This window comes from Thalassophryne amazonica, chromosome 3, assembly GCF_902500255.1.
Source record: "Thalassophryne amazonica chromosome 3, fThaAma1.1, whole genome shotgun sequence".
In the NCBI taxonomy this organism is placed as follows: domain Eukaryota; kingdom Metazoa; phylum Chordata; class Actinopteri; order Batrachoidiformes; family Batrachoididae; genus Thalassophryne; species Thalassophryne amazonica.
Window position 1 is genome coordinate 50,691,922 of NC_047105.1, and position 20,429 is coordinate 50,712,350.

The window sequence follows — 20,429 nt, forward strand, 5'->3', positions numbered from 1 at the left end:
CAATCCATAGTCCTGCCTGCCTCATTGTGTGTACCTGACCTCCAGCCTGTTGCTATGACCACGCCTGATGATTTTTGCACTGCTGCTTTTTCTGGACTGCTTACTCGTGTACCGACTTCTGCTATCCTCAACAGTAAATCCTTTTAAAAACCAGAGCTGTTTGTACGAGCTGTGCATTTGTGTCCTGCAATTCCCGACCATCCAGCCTGATAAATTATAATCTTAGCTGAAGCACCACAACTCATGACTCGTGAATATGACAATATGGATAGTTTTCTTGTCAAACAGCCTGGTGAAACTGTGACACAGGAGGATGACAGCTGATTATTCACAAAACACAAAAGAGAATAGCGCGACCTAATGGAGGCAAGCTTGCTATGTCATTTGTTGTTGTTTAGCCTTTTAAAATTTGCCCATTTTTCCAAATTTACATTTGTGTCTCATCATAGTAGGGAGGGGTGTTATTTCAAAAAATTTGGAAATCTATAAATGTTTGCATGGAATATGGAAATATACATGGAATAAACCACAGAAGGATAAATTTTGGGTCATTTGGTTCCAAAAACCCATATGGACGGAGCGTTTAAAAATTTCAAGTAACGCGTGCTGTTGACGTAGAAAACCACTCTGTTGCTCATAATTAGTTCATTGTGGCCATGTCATTCTTTACATGTGATGATTATACTCAACTGATGTTCCTGAAATAAAAACTACATAGATTTTGTTTGTTACAATTGATCGTAACATATGTACTGAAATTATTTTTTTTTGTCAATTACTCTTAAAAAACACCAGATAGGCTTATTGTTACTATACGTAGAAGTTGACTATAAACTTGGGGTCAAGTAACATTTGGAGCCAAATTTCAAGTCTCTAGGTGCAGCGGTTCTCAAGATATGACATTTTCGTCAATATTTTTGGTGATTTTTGAACCCGATATCTTCACTGGTTCTGTCCATATGGGTTTTTGGAACCAAATGACCCAAAATTTATCCTGCTATGGTTTATTCCATGTATATTTCCATATTCCATGCAAACATTTATAGATTTCCAATTTTTTTGAAATAACACCCCTCCCTAATCATAACAGTAAATATTATGTTTTTTAAACAACAATTGCAAATGGTAGTGTTGTGTGATGTGTTTTATGCGTGCACGCATGTGTGTGTATTAACAATACGTGTAATAATCACTCCAATCTATATACTCAGAGACAATTATATGTGTGTGGGTGTATATATGTCCCTGTCCTGTACAAATGGCACCTTGGAATTGAGGCAAATGAGGCACACATATACTTTGATATACGGGGAGTGACACAGGCTGTTGAGCACTTCAGTAGTAGTAGTTGTCCTTACGTATTGTTAAGGGGAGAGGCACGTTTGTGCTGCATCAGCAGCAGCAAGGTCGATGTCTTACTTTTCTATTCTCTTCTTTTTCCTTTGAACTTTTACCTCTTCATTTCTGCAGATAGCAGTAGTAATAATAATAATGCCAGCTGTCTCTTCTTGAGACAGCTTTAGTCACTTCTGTGGAATCCGGGATAGCTGGAAGGTGATAGCTTTGTTGGTGAAGATTAAGTTTTTTCATTTCAGTCTCTGAATCAAACCCACCATGGGTTAATCTGCTAGTTCACTCTTATATGTGTATTTGGGCATTTTGGACAAATTCTGTCACTACGCCACTAAATAATTATGGTACAATTAATGATGTTCCTAAGTACTGAAAAACTGCTGATGATGCTCAAAGATTTATTTTAAAGCTATAGTGTGTAGGATTTAGTGTCATCTAGTGGTGAGTTTGCAGACTGCACTGTGCCATCACCAGTCACAATTTTGTTTCCGCTTTATGTTTTCCCTTCTTTGTTGATCCTCCAAACCGTGACTATCCAGGGTTGGGACCAGGAAGCAGAGTTGTAGTCTTACACACCTCTCTGCAGCTTCTCTCCCCCTGCCATCCCCTCATTACCCCATCCCCGTAGAGACGGTGCCTGCTCCCAGACTACCAATAACCAGCAAAAATCTATTTAAGCATAAAAATTCAAAAAGAAAAAATAATATAGCACCTTCAACTGCACCACAGACTAAAACAGTTAAATGTGGTCTATTAAACATTAGGTCTCTCTCTTCTAAGTCCCTGTTGGTAAATGATATAATAATTGATCAACATATTGATTTATTCTGCCTAACAGAAACCTGGTTACAGCAGGATGAATATGTTAGTTTAAATGAGTCAACACCCCCGAGTCACACTAACTGTCAGAATGCTCGTAGCACGGGCCGGGGTGGAGGATTAGCAGCAATCTTCCATTCCAGCTTATTAATTAATCCAAAACCCAGACAGAGCTTTAATTCATTTGAAAGCTTGTCTCTTAGTCTTGTCCATCCAAATTGGAAGTCCCAAAAACCAGTTTTATTTGTTATTATCTATCGTCCACCTGGTCGTTACTGTGAGTTTCTCTGTGAATTTTCAGACCTTTTGTCTGACTTAGTGCTTAGCTCAGATAAGATAATTATAGTGGGCGATTTTAACATCCACACAGATGCTGAGAATGACAGCCTCAACACTGCATTTAATCTATTATTAGACTCTATTGGCTTTGCTCAAAAAGTAAATGAGTCCACCCACCACTTTAATCATATCTTAGATCTTGTTCTGACTTATGGTATGGAAATAGAAGACTTAACAGTATTCCCTGAAAACTCCCTTCTGTCTGATCATTTCTTAATAACATTTACATTTACTCTGATGGACTACCCAGCAGTGGGGAATAAGTTTCATTACACTAGAAGTCTTTCAGAAAGCGCTGTAACTAGGTTTAAGGATATGATTCCTTCTTTATGTTCTCTAATGCCATATACCAACACAGTGCAGAGTAGCTACCTAAACTCTGTAAGGGAGATAGAGTATCTCGTCAATAGTTTTACATCCTCATTGAAGACAACTTTGGATGCTGTAGCTCCTCTGAAAAAGAGAGCTTTAAATCAGAAGTGTCTGACTCCGTGGTATAACTCACAAACTCGTAGCTTAAAGCAGATAACCCGTAAGTTGGAGAGGAAATGGCGTCTCACTAATTTAGAAGATCTTCACTTAGCCTGGAAAAAGAGTCTGTTGCTCTATAAAAAAGCCCTCCGTAAAGCTAGGACATCTTTCTACTCATCACTAATTGAAGAAAATAAGAACAACCCCAGGTTTCTTTTCAGCACTGTAGCCAGGCTGACAAAGAGTCAGAGCTCTATTGAGCTGAGTATTCCATTAACTTTAACTAGTAATGACTTCATGACTTTCTTTGCTAACAAAATTTTAACTATTAGAGAAAAAATTACTCATAACCATCCCAAAGACGTATCGTTATCTTTGGCTGCTTTCAGTGATGCCGGTATTTGGTTAGACTCTTTCTCTCCGATTGTTCTGTCTGAGTTATTCTCATTAGTTACTTCATCCAAACCATCAACATGTTTATTAGACCCCATTCCTACCAGGCTGCTCAAGGAAGCCCTACCATTATTTAATGCTTCGATCTTAAATATGATCAATCTATCTTTGTTAGTTGGCTATGTACCACAGGCTTTTAAGGTGGCAGTAATTAAACCATTACTTAAAAAGCCATCACTTGACCCAGCTATCTTAGCTAATTATAGGCCAATCTCCAACCTTCCTTTTCTCTCAAAAATTCTTGAAAGGGTAGTTGTAAAACAGCTAACTGATCATCTGCAGAGGAATGGTCTATTTGAAGAGTTTCAGTCAGGTTTTAGAATTCATCATAGTACAGAAACAGCATTAGTGAAGGTTACAAATGATCTTCTTATGGCCTCGGACAGTGGACTCATCTCTGTGCTTGTTCTGTTAGACCTCAGTGCTGCTTTTGATACTGTTGACCATAAAATTTTATTACAGAGATTAGAGCATGCCATAGGTATTAAAGGCACTGCGCTGCGGTGGTTTGAATCATATTTGTCTAATAGATTACAATTTGTTCATGTAAATGGGGAATCTTCTTCACAGACTAAAGTTAATTATGGAGTTCCACAAGGTTCTGTGCTAGGACCAATTTTATTTACTTTATACATGCTTCCCTTAGGCAGTATTATTAGACGGTATTGCTTAAATTTTCATTGTTACGCAGATGATACCCAGCTTTATCTATCCATGAAGCCAGAGGACACACACCAATTAGCTAAACTGCAGGATTGTCTTACAGACATAAAGACATGGATGACCTCTAATTTCCTGCTTTTAAACTCAGATAAAACTGAAGTTATTGTACTTGGCCCCACAAATCTTAGAAACATGGTGTCTAACCAGATCCTTACTCTGGATGGCATTACCCTGACCTCTAGTAATACTGTGAGAAATCTTGGAGTCATTTTTGATCAGGATATGTCATTCAAAGCGCATATTAAACAAATATGTAGGACTGCTTTTTTGCATTTACGCAATATCTCTAAAATCAGAAAGGTCTTGTCTCAGAGTGATGCTGAAAAACTAATTCATGCATTTATTTCCTCTAGGCTGGACTATTGTAATTCATTATTATCAGGTTGTCCTAAAAGTTCCCTAAAAAGCCTTCAGTTAATTCAAAATGCTGCAGCTAGAGTACTGACGGGGACTAGAAGGAGAGAGCATATCTCACCCATATTGGCCTCTCTTCATTGGCTTCCTGTTAATTCTAGAATAGAATTTAAAATTCTTCTTCTTACTTATAAGGTTTTGAATAATCAGGTCCCGTCTTATCTTAGGGACCTCGTAGTACCATATCACCCCAATAGAGCGCTTCGCTCTCAGACTGCAGGCTTACTTGTAGTTCCTAGGGTTTGTAAGAGTAGAATGGGAGGCAGAGCCTTCAGCTTTCAGGCTCCTCTCCTGTGGAACCAGCTCCCAATTCAGATCAGGGAGACAGACACCCTCTCTACTTTTAAGATTAGGCTTAAAACTTTCCTTTTTGCTAAAGCTTATAGTTAGGGCTGGATCAGGTGACCCTGAACCATCCCTTAGTTATGCTGCTATAGACGTAGACTGCTGGGGGGTTCCCATGATGCACTGTTTCTTTCTCTTTTTGCTCTGTATGCACCACTCTGCATTTAATCATTAGTGATTGATCTCTGCTCCCCTCCACAGCATGTCTTTTTCTTGGTTCTCTCCCTCAGCCCCAACCAGTCCCAGCAGAAGACTGCCCCTCCCTGAGCCTGGTTCTGCTGGAGGTTTCTTCCTGTTAAAAGGGAGTTTTTCCTTCCCACTGTAGCCAAGTGCTTGCTCACAGGGGGTCGTTTTGACCGTTGGGGTTTTACATAATTATTGTATGGCCTTGCCTTACAATATAAAGCGCCTTGGGGCAACTGTTTGTTGTGATTTGGCGCTATATAAAAAAATTGATTGATTGATTGATTGATGGGGATTGATGGTTTCCTGCCTTCTCTGTAGGCATCTCTTTGATTCTGTAGTGCTTATGTTGTATAACTAGCATATACTTCAAATATCAACCACCTTTACACCAGCATACGTCAGCTGTTCAGAAGCTTACAAGCAACATACATGCTCGTGCACATACAGACAGTGCGCTGACTGTAGCATCTAATTCCTAATTTAACATGGATGCACATTTGTGAAGCATCCAGCAGGTGCCAGTATTCAGTCTGTATTCCTTCAGATACAATGTTCTGAAATGCCGGCGTCACGGTCCGCCCCTAAAATTGGTTTGCGCTGCTTCCACTGCACATGCGTCATTTCAGAGCTCAGCAGCTCATCTGAGACAGAGTCTCTTCACCCAAAGTGATCAAATGGATTAATGGGATTATTAACCATCAGATGACATTGTAAAACCTCTTAAATCATTCTCAAGTCAGTTTTAAGCAGAAATGAGGCCCGTTTAGGCAGAAACAAGGTGATGCTCTCTGACGCTTTAAAATGACCGATGCGCAGTGAACACATCAGCTAGCAGCTCGTTTAGCCACAGCGCTCTGATCGCTTCCTCAGTCTTTTATGATGAAATAATGCTGAATTTATGTGGAAATGATTGTTGTACAAAACCTTCAGATATTTGTCGCTGAGAAAGATGATGACTGGAGTGCAGCTTTAAGCAGAAACACGGTGATCATCTGTGAACCGCGGCTAATGGCGCATGAAAAGTGAAGGCAGGGCAGACCGATTTTTTTGGGGCGACCGTTTGGTCGGTGACACTGGTGTTGCAAAGGTTTTGAAACATAGCGAAACATTGTTTTGAGTTGGTGGTCACAAATCTGCAATACAGAAGAAAAGTTTTATTATCATCCCCAGTCACATGTTCTGTCCATTCTTAAACATAACCAATCAATTCCCTCCTATAATAGAAGCACAATGGCCTCAAGAATCTACGCAAGTCTCTGCTTTTTTGGAAAAAAAAAAAAAGCTGTCTGCAGAGGTAAAATAAAACTAGCAGCATTAAAAACATGTCAAAGACAGAAAAGAACAAACACTCCACAATAAAATGAGCCACCTTTGAACTAGCATCTTATGCAACTTTACAGCCTAAATTAATAAAGTGATTCACTCTCACTATTTGTCAGAGTGAATTCACAATTTGTGGGCCAATTTCACACCAAATATAGCTTTAAAAAATGAGAGAGACAAAAAAGTTTAAAACTGAATCACAGTTGCTCTTGTGACTGCCTATAGACAAAACCTCCAGCGGATGCTGTGATTGGACAATTTGATTGAGCAGAATTTGATTGGATTTCAGAGAACAGTGGGCGTATCCGGATGAGTTTGTTTTGTAACAGTTATGCAGGTGTTTTTGTAAATCTCTGTTCTTGCGGCACTTTGTACATGATTCTTTTATATTTCTTTTAACAACCGCTGTGTTTGTGGTGTTGATAAATGGCGAGCGTTGACCTTGTTGAAGTTGGAAAGAATTTGGTGAAGAGTGCTGATACTGGAGATGTAAGTCTGAGTCTGACACTCCAACATGTTTTTGACATAAAACCGTGTTTTAAAATTGTGTTTAGACGTCTGCATTTACATATTGTAAACTTTAGGGATTAGGTTAGCACTCTTCAAGACACGTGCTGCGTTCACGGACTGTAGTAAATGTGGTATACGTAAGAAGAGGCAACAAGTCAACTTTTTTAACAACCTCAGTCATATTCAAACATTGTTATGAATTAAGCCATCATTACACAACATGGTATAGGATAAATCCCTTTATCTGCACAATGTCGGAAGGGAAATAATAGATTTCTAAAAGCTAAAGTTGCACCAATTTTGGTTAAAAAAAAAAAAAAAAGTGGTGCAAATTATTGGTTGAACTAATAGGATGAATAAATGGAATAGTTTTGACTGTGTTGAATGCTTGGTCTGCAAAGTTAAGGTCAAACAAGGTCGATGTCCAGTGGATTCTATGAAATGTTACCCCGGAACATGAAAACAAAGCATGTCACATGGTGCAAACTATTCCTTTTTAAAACCCTGTTAACCAATAATTTGTATCACTTTTTACCCAAATTGGAGAACTTTGACTTTTGCCCCCTGTACAAACTGAAATTGACCTTTGTCACCATTCTTGCTGTTTTTACTCCGTAACTCCATAACATTCAGTCATAGATAGTCCAAAGTATACCTTTTTGGAATCTTTGTGTTCAGACAAATAATGTGAAGCATTTTAAAATTTTGACCCATGTGTAATTCTACAAACAACCCCTACCTGAACACCTATTGAAAATTCAAGGGACCAGTACATTTTTTTTTTTCAAAAGAGTAATGATTGATTAACTGATTCCATTTGCTCAAAGTGATGTTAATCAGTGAAATCACCTGGTGCAGTGGGTGGTTACAAAGAAAACCTGCACCCTCTTGGCCCTTTCTGGAATCAGTTTGACACCTATGGAAGGAGTATTTGTGCTGAAATTTGGTGCTTGCATCACCATTTGAAGGATTCCTCTGTAAATATCCTGTTTTCTACTGCACTATATTGTACGAGGACAGTTCACTGAGTTTATCCACCAAGTTTGATTGAAATTTCTCTTGGCATTTTGAAGACATCACCATGATCAGATCAACAGACAAGTGGACACGGCCATTATAATAGCCTCTTTGTGCTTTGCAGGAAGGGTAATGATATAAAGTGGGGAAATGTGAAAAAATAGTGGATTAATTGAGTAACCCAAATTTCCTTGCAAGAAATGATTTATTGCTTCATAACTTTCCTTCTTTGTGTTGCAGATGGTAGAGCTCCAGTCTCTGTGGAACAACCAGGTTGTAGTCTTGTTCTTCTTGCGCAGGTTTGGCTGTCAGGTGTGTCGGTGGATGGCAACAGAGGTCAGCAAACTGGAGCCGGACCTCAGAGCCGCTGGAGTAGCTCTGGTGGGCATTGGACCCGAGGAGATGGGACTGAAGGAGTTCATAGAAGGAGGGTTCTTTAAAGGATGTAAGCATGAATTTATTTACCATGGTCAAGGGGCTTTTGTATTTTCATATACAGTGCTGCTTGAAAGTTTGTGAATCACTTGAGATGTTTGAAATTTTTTAGGACATCAAAAACCACAACAAAAATTCTTTTATAGATAGATACAACACCAATTCCAATGAAGTTGGGACGTTGTGTAAAATGTAAATAAAAACAGAATACAATGATTTGCAAATCCTCTTCAACCTATATTCAATTGAATACACCACAAAGACAAGATATTTAATGTTCAAACTGATAAACTTTATTGTTTTTGTGCAAATATTTGCTCATTTTGAAATGGATGCCTGCAACACGTTTCAAAAAAGCTGGGACAGTGGTATGTTTACCACTGTGTTACATCACCTTTCCTTCTAACAACACTCAATAAGCATTTGAGAACAGAGGACACTAATTGTTGAAGCTTTGTAGGTGGAATTCTTTCCCATTCTTGCTTGATGTACGACTTCAGTTGTTCAACAGTCCGGGGTCTCCGTTGTCGTATTTTGTGCTTCATAATGCGCCACACATTTTCAATGGGCGACAGGTCTGGACTGCAGGCAGGCCAGTCTAGTACCCAAACTCTTTTACTACGAAGCCACACTGTTGTAACACGTGCAGAATGTGGCTTGGCATTGTCTTGCTGAAATAAGCAGGGACGTCCCTGAAAAAGAAGTTGCTTGGATGGCAGCATGTGTTGCTCCAAAACCTGGATGTACCTTTCAGCATTGATGGTGCCATAACAGATGTGTAAGTTGCCCATGCCATGGGCACTAACACACCCCTATACCATCACAGATGCTGGCTTTTGAACTTTGCGCTGGTATCAATCTGGATGGTCTTTTTCCTCTTTTGTCCAGAGGGCACAACGTCCATGATTTCCAAAAACAATTTGAAATGTGGACTCATCAGACCACAGCACACTTTTCCACTTTGCGTCTGTCCATTTCAAATGAGCTCGGGCCCAGAGAAGGCGGCGGCGTTTCTGGATGTTGTTAATGTATGGCATTCGCTTTGCATGGTAGAGTTTTAACTTGCACTTGCAAGTAGTGACGAACTGTTTTAACTGACAGTGGTTTTCTGAAGTGTTCCTGAGCCCATGCGGTAAGATTCTTTATGTCAGTTTTTAATGTAGTGCCACCTGAGGGATTGAAGGTTACGGGCATTCAATGTTGGTTTTCGGCCTTGTCGCTTATGTGTAGAAAGTTCTCCAGATTCTCTGAATCTTCTGATTATATTATGGACTGTAGATGATGGAATCCCTAAATTCCTTACGTTGTGAAACATTGTTCTTAAACTGTTGGACTATTATTTCGCGCAGTTGTTCACAAGTGCTGATTCTCGCCCCGTCTTTGCTTGTGAGCGGGTGAGCCTTTTAGGGATGCTCCTTTTATACCCATTCATGAAACTCACAATTAGTGTCTCAGTTTCCAAACGCTTATTGAGTGTTAGAAGGAAAGGTGATATAACACAGTGGCAAACATACCACTGTCCCAGCTTTTTTGAAACGTGTTGCAGGCATCCATTTCAAAATGAGCAAATATTTGCACAAAAAAATAAAGTTTATCAGTTTGAACATTAAATATCGTGCCTTTGTGGTGTATTCAATTGAATATAGGTTGAAGAGGATTTGTAAATCATTGTATTCAACCATCTTCACTGTTCCAGCCACTCAGCATCCAGGGTCAGATGGTGGAGCAGGTTCAGTCATTCAAGCACCTCGGAACAGAGATCGACACCGGCCTGTCCTTCTTAACACACAGTGACACTGTCTATAAAAAAGCACAACAGAGTGTCCACCTTCTGAGGAAACTGAGGACTTTCCACATCAGCAAAGACAGTTTAACTCTGGTTTATAAATCCCGCATTGAATCACTCCTTGCTTTCAATATCTCATCCTGGTACAATTTCCTCACTATCAAACAAATAAATAAGCTTCTCCGCACTCAGTTATGCAAGCAAAATAACTGGCTCACCCCAAATCCCTCTGTCTGAATTATACAGTCACTCAGTGATCAGGAAAGCCACCCTGATCACTGAGGACCCCTCACACCTCCTCCACTACTCCTTCCAGTTACTGCCATCAGGCAGGGGGTACAGGGTTCCTCTGGCCTGCAAAAATATTTATAAGAAATCTTTCATCCCGTCCGCTGTAGTAGCCCTTAATAAGACCAGATAGACGCTTGTGCTGCCAGTTATGTTGTTAATCACTTTTTTTCAGTGAAGTTTTGTGAGTATTTTATGTGTTTTATGAGCCAGTAGTTAAAGAAGAATTTCTGTGACCTTTGTGGGACAGACAATAAAGTTTATTCTATTCTATCATGAATTAAAATCTAAAACCCAAAATGATGGTGTGAATAAATAGGTGCACCATTTATTATAACACATATAAACCATCACTTTTACATCCAGTCTTCTTCAGACACGTCAGGGGATGGATACATGAATATTCCAAAGACACTGATTATGTCTTGGACTTTATTTACATCAGTTATGTAGAAATACAAACAGTATGGCATTCTATGGTAAATCTGTGTGGAGCATACAGTTCTCAAAAACTAAGTGACCGTGCAAGGAGACGAGTGAGGAAAGACACCAGACAACCCAGAAGAAGTTATAGGCTTCTGAGAAAAGAGTGGCTATGTCACTCTGACCAGATACATCTGTATTGAATCATAAAAGTGACCACTGTTCCCAGTGTTAATGTTTGTTTGTTTTTGTATTTGATTTTCCCCCTTTAGCACTTTTTATTGATGAAAAAAAGAAAACCTACAATGATTTGGACTTCAAAAGGTGAGTGTAGTCATACTGTTTGAATGTAAATGTTTATTTTGTGTGAATGCTTATTTGCTTTGATTATGAATTGTTTGTGTTTTTTTTTTTTTTTGTCAAACTTGATTATTTTTAAGCTTTAATTATGTTCTTTAATTTAGCTTAGGTTTGAGTCCTCTTTGTAAAAGATTACTGCCTTTGTGATGTTTTCTCAGGTACACTGCTTTAAGTGTGGTTCCTGCTGTGCTGGGGAGCAAAGTGCGAGATGCAATTGCAAAGGTAGGTGTCTTCATGTTTTGAACTTTTTAGTGTGTACACTGCACTTCCTGTCAAGTTGGCGCAACAAAGATAAATTAAAGGATTGATTTCTTACTGCTTCTGTTTCCAGGCCAAAGCTGTCGGAATCCAGGGGAATTTTTCAGGAGATTTGCTTCAGAGTGGAGGCATGCTCATTGTCGCCAAAGGTACAATAAATGCAGATTTAATGGCCAGTGTACCAGAAAGAGGGGAAAAACCCTCAATATTAAATGTTCAAGAAACAATAATCAAATAAACAAATCCTCTTTCATAAGAAGAATTTAAACTTCTTCTTCTTACTTATAAGGTTTTGAATAATCAGGTCCCATCTTATCTTAGGGACCTCATAGTACCATATCACCCCAATAGAGCGCTCGCTCTCAGACTGCAGGCTTACTTGTAGTTCCTAGGGTTTGTAAGAGTAGAATGGGAGGCAGAGCCTTCAGCTTTCAGGCTCCTCTCCTGTGGAACCAGCTCCCAGTTCAGATCAGGGAGACAGACACCCTCTCTACTTTTAAGATTAGGCTTAAAACTTTTCTTTTTGCTAAAGCTTATAGTTAGGGCTGGATCAGGTGACCCTGAACCATCCCTTAGTTATGCTGCTATAGACTTAGACTGCTGGGGGGTTCCCATGATGCACTGAGTGTTTCTTTCTCTTTTTGCTCTGTATGCACCACTCTGCATTTAATCATTAGTGATTGATCTCTGCTCCCCTCCACAGCATGTCTTTTTCCTGGTTCTCTCCCTCAGCCCCAACCAGTCCCAGCAGAAGACTGCTCCTCCCTGAGCCTGGTTCTGCCGGAGGTTTCTTCCTGTTAAAAGGGAGTTTTTCCTTCCCACTGTCGCCAAGTGCTTGCTCACAGGGGGTCGTTTTGACCGTTGGGGTTTTTACGTAATTATTGTATGGCCTTGCCTTACAATATAAAGCGCCTTGGGGCAACTGTTTGTTGTGATTTTGCGCTATATAAATAAAATTGATTGATTGATAATTGTGTATGCCAAGTTACACTTGTGCATTTATTTTTTATCAGGATTATTCAAATACCTGTGGACTGATTTATATAAAAACAGTGGGACATGGGACCAAAAAGAACCTATAAAATTTTGGTCTTGATCTAGATCCAGTGTCTGATCCAAAAAATGATTTGTTTGGCTATTTATAATCCATATTGCATATTGATATTTTCATTTTCAAGAACATCTCAAGAAATAATGCATAAATTATTATTTATTTAGATGTCACTGGCAAACACACATCAGAATCAGAATAGCCTTTATTCACCAAGTATCTACAAGAATACAAGGAATTTGACTCTGGTTTGAACTGTACTCTCTCTGCATGCGCATGAAAATTCAGCAAGGTATGTCTTCCATAATACATTCCAATTCTAAGGTAGAACTCTACTAGTGTATACTAAAGTATATCTAAATATGTAAAAAAAAGAATAGAGTAGAGTGCCAACCTACCACTCAAGACCAGGCACTTAGGTGCCTAGTCTTGAGTGGTAGGTTGAAAAGCTTTTTTATCCCATGGGAACTCTCCCTACCCATCTAAGCAGCTCAAGAAAATGGACAGCATGTATATAAGTTTATTACAATCAGGGTAATAAACAAAATATACACGAAGTGTAGTTACTACATAATTTTATAGGAGTTAGCTTATAAAACCTAAATATTCATACAGGAGAAGATTGTAGCATACGTATACCTAGTCTGTAGACTTGTTGTAAAATTAAATTATAGCTAGTAGGCTAAGCTATAAATATGGTTATTTTATTATAGAAACAGAAGCTATGATGTAATAGGTTTTAGGTATCTATCTAAAGTTCACTCTGCTAGCTTACTATAGGAAGACAAAATCCATACTCTGCATGCTTTCTAATGGAAACCCAAAACTTAGACACTATCTGTTGATATCTATTAAAGAACCCATAAACTGAAGAACCATTAAAAATCTACACCATGTAAAATAAAAATGTAAATCACGAAAGTAAGCTAACTATAGTTAGATGAGCTACTGGTATAAATATACACTAAATAATTTATAGTAAAAATGTGTGAATAAAATGTGCAATAATAAATGTGTGCAAAGTAGAAACAGACAAATAGATTGAAGTTGTACATGAGATAGATATATGAATTAGTGAGTTTTTTTTTTTTTTTTTTTTTGGCAAAGCACAACACAAAAAACATTAAAAGACAATAAAACACCAAACATTTAAATCATGGGAAATGCATAACAAGATGAAAACATTAAATATGTAATTCCTTTATGTTTTGTTTTGGTTTTTTTTGTTTTGTTTTGTTTTTTAAGTCATGAAAACAATTTTCTTTAGCACCACTGTAATTTTTGTTCCTTAGAATTTAAAGAAAGGATTTACAGTCTCATTTTGCCAATATGATCAAACATCACCGTGTCTGGTAACAATTTAGGATTTTGAGCCAGAGGGGTTAAAACACAGAAGGCTGTGGAACAGTCTTTTGTGGTGTTGTCATAAGTGATGGGGCGGGGATTTTCCAAACCTCAAAGGGCAAAGTTGGCCAGCGTCAGCATCATGATGCTGAGAATTCAACTGAAATTACTAAAAACAAAAAAAATTCATAAGTAAAAGCAGAAAGTGAGGCACACGGTTCCTCAGCACAGGCAATGAAGAATCTTGTTGGGAAGATTTCAGGATAAAGTCTGGGAGCATTTCATATGAAAGTGGATGCTGGATAGCTCTTGGACAGAGATGAGAAAAAATGTAATCAAAAATCATGTTAGTTACATCAACAATGCTTTAATGTAGCTTGCCAAAGTGAGTCAGTGGGGAATCTAATGTTTTATCATAGCTTCATGAAGCTCCATGTGTAGGCAGGAAATCAAAGTTCCCAGTTTCAATGAATGCAGCATCAAATCATACACATATGGAGTTTTAATGTCTATAAACATGCAGTTGTAGGTAATGGTGCGAGATGAGTGGAGATGAACTAAGTGGCTGTGGGTAGTTGAGGTGCAGAGGTCAACAGGTTGCCGTATGGGTTGGAGTTAATATGTTTGAAGGTCCTGCTGTGTGTTGGCTGATTCATGCACTCTGCTGAGAACAGAACTGAGCTGAATAGAACATCAGTAACACTGATTGTTGTATTCTGTTTAAGCGACCACTGTGACAGCCCTGCTGATCTGTTTTTTCATGCATGCATCATTTACACCTGGAGTTTTCTTATTCTGACTCCATAAAATGTCCACACTGAAAAATCCGACTGTGAAAGCTATCTTGCAGTCGAGCGTGCAGCATAACCTTCATAAAAGTGATGTTTGAATATAGTTAAATAAAATCAAATAAAAATGTCTAAAATTGCACGTTTGTAGGTCGTCCTGTAGAGGGCAGTATTGTATCACATCATATTATGGCTTTTTTTTGTCCAAAGAAAGTTTTCCAAATCATTTGCTTGGGTTGTCAGATCTGCATCAGGTTACTGACAGAGAAGTTACATCACTGTTTTGTGTGGGCTCCCATTTCTAAGGGACCAGAAGTAATTGGACAACTAGCTACTTCAGGCATGTGTTAATTTGCAATTATAACATGCTCCAAAAAAAAAGGTTTGGACTGGAAGCATGTGCCACTGCTGCATGTTGCTGCATGCACCAAACTACAGAATTGCCTTGCATCCTGGATGGCAACCACCCAGGCAGACAGCCAGTCCATCACCCACTTCTTAAAAATAACCATCTCTGCCAGAACCAGGTGGTACTCCTCAACGTTCAGGCACCTACATGCTGTGACGTGTCCAGAGAAACACACCAGATGGCCAAAATGTTGTAGACGGCATTCCCTCATGGTACACGTGAACTTGGTCTCCCTAAGCAGCTACTCCTATGATGCAAAGTTATTCCTGCTGTACCAAGGATCGTCCATGGAGACGTAGCACCAAAGACATCCAGTCGTTGCCTTAGGTTAGGGTTCTCACAACCACATTGTAAGATGCGTAGCACCACAACCTTAAAAACTTGGACCTTTGTTCTAAACCAAAGCCAAAGGAATCATCACACACTTCTGTCCAGAGACCTGATAACTCTGTCGGCTCTTCTGAGGTGTCTCTTCCTCCCAAAGGCCTCGGACTGAGATATGGATGTCACTGCTGAGGAAACTGAGTCCCTCTGCAAGTTCAACACTTTACCCACATACATCTGATAGCTGAGTCCAGGAAGTAATTGAAAGTCTGGATCTTAGTCTGGATCCAGGACCGTCACAAACCTAGACACTCTACTTCTTCACTCAGCTTCTCAAATACGGCGATCAGAGGATCCACTGATTTCACAGTGGTCACAGCATCATCTGTGAAGTCAAGGTGAGTAAAGATTTCCTTGCTGACAAAGCCACAGGTCTTCAAGCCTACAACCACTAGATGATGCCAGCATTGAACAGTGTAGGAGTCAGTCCACTTTACCGTGCACTCATAGTTCCTCGATTTAGGCTGGATGTGATGTCCAGCAAATTTTTGGATAGCCCACAAATTCTCATGATGCTCCAGAGAGCTGAGTGGATAACAGAATACAACGCGTTTGCAAAAATCAACATAAGCTGCAAAAAGAACAGTATAAAAGAAAACAAAACCAAAAGAACCTCCAGACACATTTTGTGACTCTTTTGCATTCTGTTTTTATCATTTCCACGACTGCTGACCACCTGTGGCTTTGAACCAGCAGCACTCTTTGTGAAACAGGTGCACCACTGCTGTTCCTAATGATACAGATGGATTTACAAATCACTGTATGTTACCTACACAGTACTGTGTCTAGGTATGAAAACGTCTGTTATTATTAACAGTACTGCATCCCCAGCAGGAGTCTCCAAATCAAACCCAAACCCTGTGGAATGTGTTTCATTGGCATGAAGCTGTTGATCTGTCATTCATAATTATAACTATAACCTAAAAACGTGTCCACTTTTGGTTCCTTACAAATGGGGACTTGTATGTATGTATGTAGAGAGAGAGCGAGATTTTTTTTTTTTACTCTTACAAAAGTATTTTTTTTTCTGCTTTTCTTTTTTATTGTTTTTTTACACACCAGTAACACCAGATCAAATTCTTTGTATATGTCGATTCTGATTCTGATATCAGTACACAAGATCTAATTATCCTCTAATTAATGCTGCACTCAAGCTCATATTTATTTGTTTTCAAAATAACAAAAACTCTGTACTCCTCCAAATGCCTGTATTGTGAAAGCACTTGTCACCCAGCAGTCCCCCGTCTTTGAGCATTTATGTACCCACTCTGAGGAGATTTAGGCAGCTCAGCAATCTTGAAAAGTTATTAAGCAGACTGCTTTTAATTTAAACCAGAAAGGATTTCTGCTCTGCACTTTTTGCACAACTTTGTCAACTCTTGTATTCTGTGATCTTTTTGTGTCTTTTATTTATGCAGTTGCTGAGTCATAAGTTCACTAAAGCAAATTCATAACAGCCTTAACACTTGACAAGGAGCTTACTTCATAACCTTCAAGAATATTATTTATTATTCTTTTTTCCCCACTGTACAGGTGGTGAAAAGGTTTTGCTGCATTTCATCCAGGATTCACCAGGAGACTACATACCTTTGAATGATATTTCCAAAGCTTTGGGCATCTCAAGCAAAGCACAAGCAGGACAGATGCCAGTGGTAAGATGTACCCCCCCCCCCCCCCCCCCCCCCCCCCCCAATAACTTGATATTAAAAAAAAAAATCAGTGTAAAGCATTGACGCATTTTCTTCATCATCACCATCAAGAACCAGAGTAAATTTATTAATTATTTTACTCTTAAGCTAGCTGTGGGTTGCCGCGGAGCCACGTCACTTCTGGCAAAGTGGTCAATCCAAAGGCGAGAATTCATACTTCCGCGACTGGCTGCCCAATGAAAACAGGCTCGGGCTGCATTGATTGGTTTTGTTTTGTCTCTAGCTTGCTTCTAACAGCCAGCTAACAGCTCTCACTGCCTGGAACGATGAGATTTATACACCAAGATGACCTGAAATGAACCATTGTACATAAATTGACTTTATTGACAAGTCTGACCCCCTTGAAAAGTGACCAAATTACACGTATTTGTATTGAGCTCGGCAATGTTTTCATCGGCTAAAAATGGCCATCAGAGGGCGCTCATTGTAAAGTCTGCTGCAACCCATATTTTCATTTTCTTATTTATTTGCGATGCATTGAATGGTCTGTCATTAAAAGTCCTCTAGGCATGAGCCTCTTTTTGTGTTGCTAGTAACTTACATTGTGTTGTGGACATTTGAAACACGTCTGTGTTTTTGCGTGTGTTGTGAATTTACACTCGACACTCTGTCATTAAATTGTTTCATTTGCTGTAGGATATATTCGTGTGTTTGTGAGCATTTTCTCAATTTGCAACATTTTTTGATATCACTGCCTGCCATTGACTTGGTACAGATCTTTTTATGTATTTGTGTTTTATGAATTTGTGAGCACTGTCTGAATTTGGGAGTGTTGTGGCGTCTCCTGACCACTGTATAAATGGCTGCAGATATACTTGTTAAATATGATCAATATCAGTCAATTCTAAAACGACTTTGAAAATGGAGAGTGTAGATTTTTAGTTGTTCTGATGACAGATCACCACAGTGGCTGATATTCCATCTCTACGTACATCCATTCATTCTGCATTGGTTTAACAAAGCTGAACGTTTAACACTATTCAAATGTTTGAAATCGTTTTTGATTGTAAATCTGGGATGATTGATCTCTTATGTTAGAATTCTACACCAAACTGCATATTTGGGTGATTACTTTAGAAGCAAATGTAAAATTTGAACCGTGTTCACACATGCATTAAACACATTACTTTATGATTACTCTTTATGAATTCTGTTGCAGTGCAATGATGCCATTTGTTCTCTCTGAAGACTCCGTGCTGGAGTTCCTGAATGCCACCTGTGCTTTGAAAAGTTGAAATAAACATGAAGAATGGCAAGTTATTTATACATTGCCAGTATATTTGATTTCTTATAACTGATTTGTCACAATGCGACATCCTTCTTATGTGGTGAGTGCCATATTTAACTTTCATCATTTACATGTCAATTACTGTACTTGTTTTAATCAACTTGTATATGCATTTATATGTTGTACAGCTTATAAAATACGTTTCTTTGCATATCTGGAATAATAACATTTTCCAAATAGATAATGGTTTTTAACATTTTGTCACAAAACATACACATTCTTATTTAAGACTAATTTGTTCAGTAATAAATGAAAATGGCTTGTTTTGCCTTTTACTGTGACAGTTCCTGTTTTTTACAGTTTTCGCCAATTTGTGTACCTGAGACTTTAAATGGAATAAGACTCATTTTGTCTCTGTTTGTAAAATGTATCTAAAGCTTTCCAATTTTTATTTATTTATTTTTGTTTGTTTCCCACCAGCGCATGTCCACGGGGGGCTGTATTTTTTACCCATATTTGTGCGTAGTGCAATACAAGAAATGAATAACTGCAGCTATCCTCCTGACATATTATTATATATATTATTATAATTAGTCAAAGAAGAGGCAAATAAATTGCTTATCCTGCAAAGTTTTGCACATTCTACCATTTTTTTGGGGGGGGGGACAAAACACTCACTCACTCATCTTCAACCGCTTAGTCCTGTCAAGGGTCGCGGGGAGTTGGAGCCTATCCCAGCAGTCATAGAACGCGAAGCAGGGTACACCCAGGACAGAACACCAGTCTGTCGCAAGGCCACAAACAGACAAACAAACACAGTCACACCCACTCGCACACCTACAGACAATTTAAAGATTCCAATCCACCTAACCCGCATGTTTTTGGATGTGGGAGGAAACCGGAGCACCCAAAGGAAACCCACGCAAACACGAGGAGAACATGCAAACTCCACACAGACAGGCCACAGGCGAGAATTGAACCCATGACCTTCTTGCTGTGAGGCAACAGTGCTAACCACTAAGCCACCGTGCTGCCCCAGAGACAAAACAGTTGGTTGCAAATCATATTTAATGAAATATTGCCAAAAAATATACAGTGCCTTGAAAAGGTAGTAGCCCCCTTGGGATTTCATGCTTTTCCTTTATGGAATTAAAAAAGAATCTGTGTATTTCAAATACTCATTGCAGAAATGTTTAATTTTTAATGTGAAAATAAATTTCTAATACTTGATGGAAATTCAAAACAAATATTAGACTCAAAGTGAAATGCACGTATTCACTCCCTTAAATACGAAGCTTGAATCTTTAAAAGAAAAAAATATTAAAAAAATTAAATGTGTAAAAGCCCAAGGATTTAAGAACTGCACTTTCCACAATTGAAATTTGTACATGTACAAAATTTGCTAAAAACCTCATAAGTGTAGTGATAGATTTCAAATCCTTGGCCTTGTTGATCAGGTTTCTGTCTTCACCTCATCATGACAATTATGGAAACAGACATTTCTGATTATTAGATTCATGACTCGTTCAGTATGACTGTTGTTTGACAAACATTAAAGTGTGAATAAAACACTGTCTCCTTTATATCACATTGCCACCAAAAATTATGCCCAATATGTCACATTTTCAGTGGGATCAAGTTTTTAGTTTATGCATACAGACACTCCGACCCACTTCCTCTTTTTCATGGTTTTTTGAAACACAGACTTTGATTAAGCACTCTGCTATATTTAATATTAAATAGAACGTCAAAACAAAGATAACCTGTGAGACATTTTTTCGCATCCTGTCGGAGAAAAAAAATCTTACACTTTAAAAAATATGCTGCATGCTTTTCTTCAGCTTTATATAAATCCATTAAATTAGCAAATACATTTTACCACATACTTAGTTGGAACAGTCACTTTAATGGCAATAATTACAGATCTGAGTCACAAAAAATAACAGTCTAGATAATTACATAGCAGCAGGAACATTCATAAAACATCTTTAACATCTTTTTGCAACAATTTTT

At 38.6% G+C, this 20,429-nt stretch overlaps 2 protein-coding genes across 2 annotated transcripts in view; one reads left to right on the plus strand and one right to left on the minus strand.

The window, feature by feature from the left end:
- Positions 1-2,730: 2,730 nt before the first annotated feature.
- mmel1 (membrane metallo-endopeptidase-like 1) overlaps positions 2,731-20,429 on the minus strand; it is a 64,560-nt gene continuing 46,861 nt past the window's right edge. Inside the window, exon 25 of the mRNA XM_034166233.1 lies at positions 2,731-2,743. The gene's annotated coding sequence lies outside the window, so the exon portion shown is untranslated. The remainder of the gene's footprint in view (positions 2,744-20,429) is intronic.
- prxl2b (peroxiredoxin like 2B) lies at positions 6,723-18,822 on the plus strand. Its single transcript, XM_034166240.1, has 7 exons — positions 6,723-6,915; positions 8,194-8,398; positions 11,158-11,209; positions 11,404-11,467; positions 11,577-11,652; positions 17,013-17,131; positions 18,348-18,822. Exons 1-7 carry the CDS (start codon positions 6,853-6,855, stop codon positions 18,372-18,374), a joined length of 606 nt encoding a protein of 201 aa, XP_034022131.1. The 5' UTR covers positions 6,723-6,852; the 3' UTR covers positions 18,375-18,822.